Raw genomic sequence first — 10000 nt, 5'->3', positions numbered from 1 at the left:
CTAAAACAATTGACACTGACTGACAGCTAGCTGCATGTCACGTGATGTCAGGATACTGCTGAAGTTGAAAAGTCAGCAAAACTCTAGCTAGGCCTATTTGCTGACCAACTTCCTCTTTTTCCCGAGAAGGTGCCAACACTGTCTAAAGGTTCCGTTAACTTCCCCTGTTTGCTAACTGAACCTTTATAGTACAGTAATAAAACCACTTAATAGTAGTGTTAGAGCAAGGCTTAGTGCAGGCCTAGCCTACTGTATAGTAGCGTTATAGTAGTGTTAGAGCAAGCTTAGTGCAGGCCTAGCCTACTGTATAGTAGTGTTATAGTAGCATTAGAGCAAGGCTTGGTGCAGGCCTAGCCTACTCTATAGTAGTGTTAGAGCAAGCTTAGTGCAGGCCTAGCCTACTGTATAGTAGTGTTAGAGCCAGGCTTAGTGCAGGCCTAGCCTACTGTATAGTAGTGTTAGAGCCAGGCTTAGTGCAGGCCTAGCCTACTGTATAGTAGTGTTAGAGCCAGGCTTAGTGCAGGCCTAGCCTACTGTATAGTAGCGTTAGAGCAAGGCTTGGTGCAGGCCTAGCCTACTGTATAGTAGCGTTAGAGCAAGGCATGGTGCAGGCCTAGCCTACTGTATAGTAGTGTTAGAGCAAGGCTTGGTGCAGGCGTAGCTTACTGTATAGTAGTGTTAGAGCCAGGCTTGGTGCAGGCCTAGCCTACTGTATAGTAATGTTAGAGCAAGGCTTAGTGCAGGCCTAGCCTACTCTATAGTAGTGTTATAGTAGTGTTAGAGCAAGCTTAGTGCAGGCCTAGCCTACTGTATAGTAGTGTTAGAGAGCCAGGCTTAGTGCAGGCCTAGCCTACTGTATAGTAGTGTTAGAGCCAGGCTTAGTGCAGGCCTAGCTTACTGTATAGTAGTGTTAGAGCCAGGCTTAGTGCAGACCTAGCCTACTGTATAGTAGTGTTAGAGCCAGGCTTAGTGCAGGCCTAGCCTACTGTATAGTAGTGTTAGAGCCAGGCTTAGTGCAGGCCTAGCCTAGTGTAAAGTAGTGTAGAGCAAGGCTTAGTGCAAGCCTAGCCTACTGTATAGCAGTGTTAGAGCCAGGCTTAGTGCAGGCCTAGCCTACTGTATAGTAGTGTTAGAGCCAGGCTTAGTGCAGACCTAGCCTACTGTATAGTAGTGTTAGAGCCAGGCTTAGTGCAGGCCTAGCCTACGGTATAGTAGTGTTAGAGCCAGGCTTAGTGCAGGCCTAGCCTACGGTATAGTAGTGTTAGAGCCAGGCTTAGTGCAGGCCTAGCCTACTGTATAGTAGTGTTAGAGCCAGGCTTAGTGCAGGCCTAGCCTAATGTAAAGTAGTGTTAGAGCAAGGCTTAGTGCAGGCCTAGCCTACTGTATAGTAGTGTTAGAGCCAGGCTTAGTGCAGGCCTAGCCTAATGTAAAGTAGTGTTAGAGCAAGGCTTAGTGCAGGCCTAGCCTACTGTATAGTAGTGCAGGCCTAGTCTACTGTATAGTAGTGTTAGAGCCAGGCTTAGTGCAGGCCTAGCCTACTGTATAGTAGTGTTAGAGCCAGGCTTAGTGCAGGCCTAGCCTACTGTATAGTAGTGTTAGAGCCAGGCTTAGTGCAGGCCTAGCCTACTGTATAGTAGTGTTAGAGCCAGGCTTAGTGCAGGCCTAGCCTACTGTATAGTAGTGCAGGCCTAGTCTACTGTATAGTAGTGTTAGAGCCAGGCTTAGTGCAGGCCTAGCCTACTGTATAGTAGTGTTAGAGCCAGGCTTAGTGCAGGCCTAGCCTACTGTATACTAGTGTTAGAGCAAGGCTTAGTGCAGGCCTAGCCTAATGTAAAGTAGTGTTAGAGCCAGGCTTAGTGCAGGCCTAGCCTACTGTATAGTAGTGCAGGCCTAGCCTACTGTATAGTAGTGTTAGAGCCAGGCTTAGTGCAGGGCTAGCCTACTGTAGTGTATAGTAGTATTAGAGCCAGGCTTAGTGCAGGCCTAGCTTAGTGTTTGACCCTCTGGAGGCAGGTGTGGGTGAGAGCCTTTAGTTCTGGTCTGGAAAGCACCAGTGAATTGTTGGAGGGCTTTGAGCTGAGTGGGACACTGGAACGCTCTGCCAGGGGAAACACTTACAATCATCAAGAGGGGAAAAAACAAGCATACAAAAGATGTCTTGTTGCTTATGTTAAGCCCACCAGCATCACCGGTGAAAAAGCACAAACCAGCCTCCAGATTGGGTTAAATGTGCGGGGTGGTTTCCCGGGCATTCTGTAGATTAAGTCGTGTTTGGACGTCAATAGGGAAGGGGAATCTCCATTGAAATTTTCCCACCAGTAAAAAAAAAAAAGGTACAGTCTAGTGAAGAATCTCTAGTCTGTATTTTAGCCTATTCTACTGTACTGTCAAATCCAATACTAACATCTCCACTCACTTTCTCCCCATCCAGTTCCACATTGTTTGGTCATCGGCGGTCGGTGCCTCCTCCTCCTCCTCCTCCTCCTCCTCCTCGTCCCTCTTCCTCCCCGCCTTCCAGCCGTCCGCCATGTCGCAGGGCCAGAACTTCCTCCCCAAGTTCCTGTTCGTCTCCAACCTCCTGAAGGCGGTGAAGATCCGCCAGCGCGTGCCCAACGACGTGCTGAAGCCGGCGGGCAGCGGCGGCCTGATGCACCACCTGCGCGGGATGCACCGCTACACGCTGGAGATGATCGCCATGAACCACTTCCCCCAGGCCTTCCGGGAGGTGGTGCAGGCCGCCATCCTGGACCGCGCCATGCAGGCCTCCTTGGAGCAGGAGAAGAAGCTCAACTGGTGCCGCGAGGTGAAGAAGATGGTGCCCTTGCGCACCAACGGTAAGAGGGCTTGTGCTGATGTGAAGATTACCGATCTTTCTTTTGACTTATTGTGGCGAAAATGGCTTTGAAACGGTTCGATAGACTCTGTGAAACCAGTACACACAATGTTCTTTTAGGTGGGTGCAACTCCGCGACGAGGGAGAGGTTTTGGGATGTTATTAACCCACAATGTGTTCTGATCAATGTGGCTCAATTGAATAGTGAACCAATAGTAATGTGCTGTTGGGGAGATGGGATTCTGGACAAGTATGACGTTTGATATCCAGAACGACTTAGTAGAAGATTGGTCACAGAACCACAGAAGTATTAGTGGAGATATGTCTTGATTGATTTTGGGGCCAGTACCTTTTCTCCTGTTTCAGTTCTTGTGAGGAGTTGTTTGTGAGTCAGTACCATTTGAAATGTAAATTGGACAGTAAGACATTACTCACACAGCCCCGATTACTGTCAGTGACAACAACCCAGGGAACACAGGTTCTGCTTTCACAAAGCCTCATGTAGCAGCGCCCCCTTGCTTTCATTGCTAACTCGTGTTCTCTGCTGCGTGGAGGATGCCGTAACGTGAGAACATCCAAGCTGGACCGCCGACTTCTGATCAATCAACTGTAGTGGGGAATTCTCTGGTGTCTCAGAAGGGTTCCATTCACATCCTAATGGTCGGGCTATGTGTCACGTGGAGAGAGAACGTCACTGGATCTTCTCCCCCAACTGACTGTAGGGTTAGGTTCTCTCTCTCTCCTCACTGACTGTAGGGTTAGGTTCTCTCTCTCTCCTCACTGACTGTAGGGTTAGGTTCTCTCTCTCCCCACTGACTGTAGGGTTAGGTTCTCTCTCTCCCCACTGACTGTAGGGTTAGGTTCTCTCTCTCCCCACTGACTGTAGGGTTAGGTTCTCTCTCTCCTCACTGACTGTAGGGTTAGGTTCCCTCACTCTCTCTCTCTCTCTCTCCCCACTGACTGTAGGGTTAGGTTCTCTCTCTCTCTCCCCCCACTGACTGTAGGTTTAGGTTTTCTCTCTCTCTCTCTCTCCTCACTGACTGTAGGGTTAGGTTCTCTCTCTCTCCTCACTGACTGTAGGGTTAGGTTCTCTCTCTCCTCACTGACTGTAGGGTTAGGTTCTCTCTCTCCTCACTGACTGTAGGGTTAGGTTCTCTCTCTCTCCTCACTGACTGTAGGGTTAGGTTCTCTCTCTCCCCCCACTGACTGTAGGTTTAGGTTTTCTCTCTCTCTCCTCACTGACTGTAGGGTTAGGTTCTCTCTCTCTCCTCACTGACTGTAGGGTTAGGTTCTCTCTCCACTGACTGTAGGGTTAGGTTCTCTCTCTCTCCACTGACTGTAGGGTTAGGTTCTCTCTCTCTCCACTGACTGTAGGGTTAGGTTCTCTCTCTCTCCCCACTGACTGTAGGGTTAGGTTCTCTCTCTCTCTCTCTCTCTCTCTCTCTCTCTCCTCACTGACTGTAGGGTTAGGTTCTCTCTCTCTCTCTCTCTCTCTCTCTCGCTCCTCACTGACTGTAGGGTTAGGTTCTCTCTCTCTCCCCACTGACTGTAGGGTTAGGTTCTCTCTCTCTCTCTCTCTATCTCTCCTCACTGACTGTAGGGTTAGGTTCTCTCTCTCTCTCTCTCTCTCTCTCGCTCCTCACTGACTGTAGGGTTAGGTTCTCTCTCTCTCTCTCTCGCTCCTCACTGACTGTAGAGTTAGGTTCTCTCTCTCTCTCTCTCTCTCTCCCCACTGACTGTAGGGTTAGGTTCTCTCTCTCTCTCTCTCTCTCTCTCCTCACTGACTGTAGGGTTAGGTTCTCTCTCTCTCTCTCTCTCTCTCTCTCTCTCTCTCCTCACTGACTGTAGGGTTAGGCTCTCTCTCTCTCGCTCCTCACTTACTGTAGGGTTAGGTTCTCTCTCTCTCTCAGGTTCTCTCTCTCTCTCTCTCGCTGCTCACTGACTGTAGGGTTAGGTTCTCTCTCTCTCTCTCTCTCTCGCTCCTCACTGACTGTAGGGTTAGGTTCTCTTTCTCTTTCTGTCTGTCAGATCTTAGCTGACTGAAGATTAGGGCCTAGTTCAATCAAATGTAACCAAATCCAAGTGTGTCTCTGTCCCGCTCTTTAACCGACTGTATTTTCAACTATTTGAACAGATCTGTACATAATAATCATAATCATAATCATAATAATAATAATACATTTAATTTATAGAGCGCTTTTCTAAAAACTCAAAGATGCTTTACAGTACATAGGTTAAAAACAATAAAACAACACTTTAAAAACAAATTAAAATTACATCGCATAAAAACATCAAACATCTGACATAGGTCTATTTTTAGATTTGGGGGAAAACACTGAAGCATGAACCACATGAACAGTAGAACGCTGGAATCAAATCATATGAGTTTCCAGAGGAAATAGTTTCTTTCGCACAGGAACCGATCAAACTTGCCAGTGAGAAAAGCTTAAATAAATAAAATCTCTGAATTGATTTTGAACGCTAAAATAATCTGAAATGATGAAGTCATGACTATGGGGAGTTATTGTAACACAAACACACACTCGTACACCTGGTTCCTCTTCAGAAAGACCCCTTTTGGTGACAAACTCCAGGCTTCTGCTTCCAGTAACCTGGATGGAATTTCCTGGCGTGCAGTGATGATGTCATAAAGATGAGACAGAATTTAGAGTGGAGTGATGATGTCATAAAGATGAGACAGAATTTAGAGTGGAGTGTCTAGAACTCTGAAGGACCCAGACATGACTTTGAGCAGAGGACGGACGGACGAGACACACACAGACACACACACACAAACACACACAAACACACAAATGCGCGCGGCCGCGCGCGCACACAGAGGACTGAGTGACTGCTGCTGAGTCACTGGAGCTCACACACACACACACACACACACACACACACACACACGCACACACGCACACACACACACACACACACACACACACACACACACACACACACACACACACACACACACACAGTGAGAGAGATAAAAAGAGTGAGAGGGCAGAAGTCTGTCCAGTCAGAACAGCCCATATAGGCTACTAATCACAGGCTCTACTAATCCAGCTGATCTTTGAGCAGGGATTTTGACACTCTGTCCAGTTAGCTCATGAGCGTTTCCTCACGTCTTTGTGTTTAAGTTGAGAAAAGTTGAGCATCTTTGTATACGGGCCCATTTCAGTCTTCCTTAGGGCTCCGCTGGGTATCGGACCGGTACTCGATATACCTTTTAAGGTATCGACGGCAATATCCCAGTACCAGTACCAGTACCAGTGCAGTAGTAACAAAACGTCTCCAGTCAAACGATACTGGCATTCCATCCTTTTTGTACACAGATCTAGAAAAAGATTACTATTTGTATGGTTTTGCTCGCAGCCAATAACCGCAAACATTGTTCGATTTACTTGTAAAGCGACGTGTGATTGGCCCACTGCCCGTAGCACTAGCAGCTACTACAACCCAGAGTCGTGTATATAGAAGAGTCGCGACATCTCCATTCACTCCAATGGACCAGTTTTTTGCTCTCAAGAGTTCCAGGAAGTAAGGTCCTGGATTAAGCAGCACTGTCGAGTTGCAGCAAAATGGACAGTTTGTGTTGTACTTTGATTTTTTTTATTTTTATCAAATTGTACATTATCAGCTTTATCTTAGCATTCAAAAGTAGCGCGAGACCCCTTCCTGGCTGTTCATTGGCTAATGAGTCACGCATTTTGGTCCTCCGCTGAGTGACGCCACTCTCTCTAGAGCAGTGCTGACCAATTTGGGGCCCATGGGCCAAGTTTGGCCCGCGCTCTGTTTGTTTTGGCCCGCCACGGATTTGGGATCCCCGGGATCTGGGAGGGATCTGGGGAGAGCCGAAACTGGCTCCATGCTTCCTCCGAGACATGGGCAGTTAGCCAGCCGCTTCTTTTCACCTAACAGGGTAAGCTTCACTGGTAGGACATAGCACGTGGGAGGTTCACGCTATTCCAACCGGTGTTTTTTTTTTATATATATATAACCAATTGCAAATTATTACAATTACCAAACAGATAAAAAGTAGATTATTATATTGATGTTATATAAAATGTTATTTTAGATTTAGAATGTTAATTTTCTATAAAACACAATACATTTTAATGTAATTCCACAACGTTTATTTTTGGCCCTCGGCCCTCCACCCAGATTGAGTTTTGGCCCTTCATGGGAAAGAATTTGGGCACCCCTGCTCTAGAGGACACTACTGCAACCCATACAGCACCATACAGCGTGTGGCGGTGAAGTGGACTTGGCAGTTCAGCGTGCTGAGATCAGATGCCACCAAAACACTCAAAAGTATGGCTCTACTACCCGCCTGTGACGTGTAAGGTGTCAAATAAAGTACTCTATCGGTGGTACCGGTCCGGTACTGATAGAGAAAATTTACATCACATTAGCCTTTATTTGGACAATCACTAGTTATTAATATATTCATATACATTTCCATTTTAGTTACATATAGTTATGACACAGACATTCTTCATATTTAGATGACCTGTGTACATACACAGATAGACATCATATTTGGATAACCTGTGTACATACACAGACAGACGTATTTAGATAACTTGTACCTTACATTTGCAGCTCCTCTCTATCGCACACTGTGCCCTGTCACCGTGCCACGGTGCCCTCTACAGGGCCAGAATAACAGATAGGTTGAGTCTACAGAGTGGCCTTCAAGTGTGCGTCAAGACATGTCATCTGATGTGTGTCCTATAAGTATCTTTGAGTTTCTGTTCAATGTAGTGAAATTTCATTCTCTTATCAGGTACCGTCAACTTTTTAAACACCCAGCAGCGCTCGTCGTCTTCCCACGACCCACGTTTATTCCGAGGCCACGCTTCAGGAGAAAACCTGGATCTTGGGCCGTCATGAAAGCCACAACTACGTGGAGATCTTCCACTCCTCCCAGACACTTGATCCGTCTTCCTGAAACTATTCCAGCCATTGAAGAAGTGCGCTGTTTGAAAGTGTCTGTGAGCATCTTCATCTTGTGTCCTGAATGTGGAGAATACGTCTGCGGGGGATTTCCCAAACTGCATCCCATGTCTGTCATGTGCCCCTAACAAGCAGGAAGTGTTTAGCTACAATATACAGACTCTGTATACTAGTACTTAGCAGAGAGGACACACAACACACACACACACACACACACAGACGACACACACACACACACACACACACACACACACACACACACACACACAGACGACACACACACAGATGAGACACACACACACACACACACATACACACACACAGACGACACACACACACACACACACACACACACACACACACACACACACAGCCACACACACAGACGAGACACACACACAGCCACACATTGTTCTACTCTGAGTACATATTTAGAGCAGATAAACACGCGTTCAATACAAACATGCTGATTGCTTGAGGTGATTTGATCATTATTGAAACGGTTAAAAGCTGGTTCGGAGAAATTCAACTTTCTTCCACTGATGTTGTCAGTAAAATGCTACAGCCAGATATGCAAATTCAGTGCATGCATGAAGGAGGCATGTTCTTGATGGCTTCTCTCTGCACTATTTCATGTTATATTAGCGATGCAAAGGCAGAAATGGCCATGGCATGTGCAGGATCTGATTGAGAACTGCCTCTCTAGACAGCTTGTATAAGCAAAGAGAAAAGAAATAGTGGCTGATGACGTGCGAGCCTAATTTCAAGCCAAATCATTGTACGCACCTCGATGGCAACGAAACTCTGGTCGTAGACTGGCGTGCTACCAGGCAGGAAGTGTCCCAGGTCGCCATAGAGGAAGCCGCTATATTTAGACTGATGGTACCAGCAGACAGGCTTTCATGTCTGCTGTTCAGACAGCTCAGTTTTGGAGCCAAAACACTCAAGAAATGGGCGGGTTTGAAATCGGAGCAACGGACTGTGCTTGTGCTTATTCTTGTGTGCCTGCTGGTATATGCATCTGTGTTGAGGATGCTGGTATATGCATCTGTGTTGAAGAGGCTGGTATATGCATCTGTGTTGAGGATGCTGGTAGGTATATGCATCTGTGTTGAGGATGCTGGTAGGTATATGCATCTGTGTTGAGGATGCTGGTATATGCATCTGTGTTGAGGATGCTGGTAGGTATATGCATCTGTGTTGAGGATGCTGGTATATGCATGCATCTGTGTTGAGGATGCTGGTATATGCATCTGTGTTGAGGATGCTGGTAGGTATATGCATCTGTGTTGAGGAGGCTGGTATATGCATCTGTGTTGAGGATGCTGGTATATGCATCTGTGTTGAGGATGCTGGTATATGCATCTGTGTTGAGGATGCTGGTATATGCATCTGTGTTGAGGATGCTGGTATATGCATCTGTGTTGAGGATGCTGGTATATGCATGGATCTGTGTTGAGGATGCTGGTATATGCATCTGTGTTGAGGATGCTGGTAGGTATATGCATCTGTGTTGAGGATGCTGGTATATGCATCTGTGTTGAGGATGCTGGTATATGCATCTGTGTTGAGGATGCTGGTATATGCATCTGTGTTGAGGATGCTGGTATATGCATCTGTGTTGAGGATGCTGGTATATGCATCTGTGTTGAGGCTGGTATATGCATCTGTGTTGAGGATGCTGGTATATGCATCTGTGTTGAGGATGCTGGTATATGCATCTGTGTTGAGGATGCTGGTATATGCATCTGTGTTGAGGATGCTGGTATATGCATCTGTGTTGAGGCTGGTATATGCATCTGTGTTGAGGATGCTGGTATATGCATCTGTGTTGAGGAGGCTGGTATATGCATCTGTGTTGAGGAGGCTGGTATATGCATCTGTGTTGAGGATGCTGGTATATGCATCTCTGTTGAGGATGCTGGTATATGCATCTGTGTTGAGGATGCTGGTATATGCATCTCTGTTGAGGATGCTGGTATATGCATCTGTGTTGAGGATGCTGGTATATGCATCTGTGTTGAGGAGGCTGGTATATCTGTGTTGAGGATGCTGGTATATGCATCTGTGTTGAGGATGCTGGTATATGCATCTGTGTTGAGGAGGCTGGTATATGCATCTGTGTTGAGGAGGCTGGTATATGCATCTGTGTTGAGGATGCTGGTATATGCATCTGTGTTGAGGATGCTGGTATATGCATCT

At 46.7% G+C, this 10000-nt stretch overlaps 1 protein-coding gene across 1 annotated transcript in view; it reads left to right on the top strand.

Moving 5' to 3' along the window:
* Window positions 1–10000, top strand: part of tnfaip3 (tumor necrosis factor, alpha-induced protein 3) — a 25461-nt gene that overhangs the window by 991 nt on the left and 14470 nt on the right. Inside the window, exon 2 of the mRNA XM_083658370.1 lies at window positions 2432–2834. Within this exon, the coding sequence (XP_083514496.1) occupies window positions 2528–2834 (307 nt within the window). The 5' untranslated portion in view covers window positions 2432–2527. The remainder of the gene's footprint in view (window positions 1–2431; window positions 2835–10000) is intronic.

The sequence above is a fragment of the Poromitra crassiceps genome, assembly GCF_964638095.1.
Source record: "Poromitra crassiceps genome assembly, chromosome: 22".
NCBI lineage: Eukaryota > Metazoa > Chordata > Actinopteri > Beryciformes > Melamphaidae > Poromitra > Poromitra crassiceps.
Note: the sequence above shows the minus strand (reverse complement) of the source record. Positions and strands in the feature narration are given on the sequence as shown.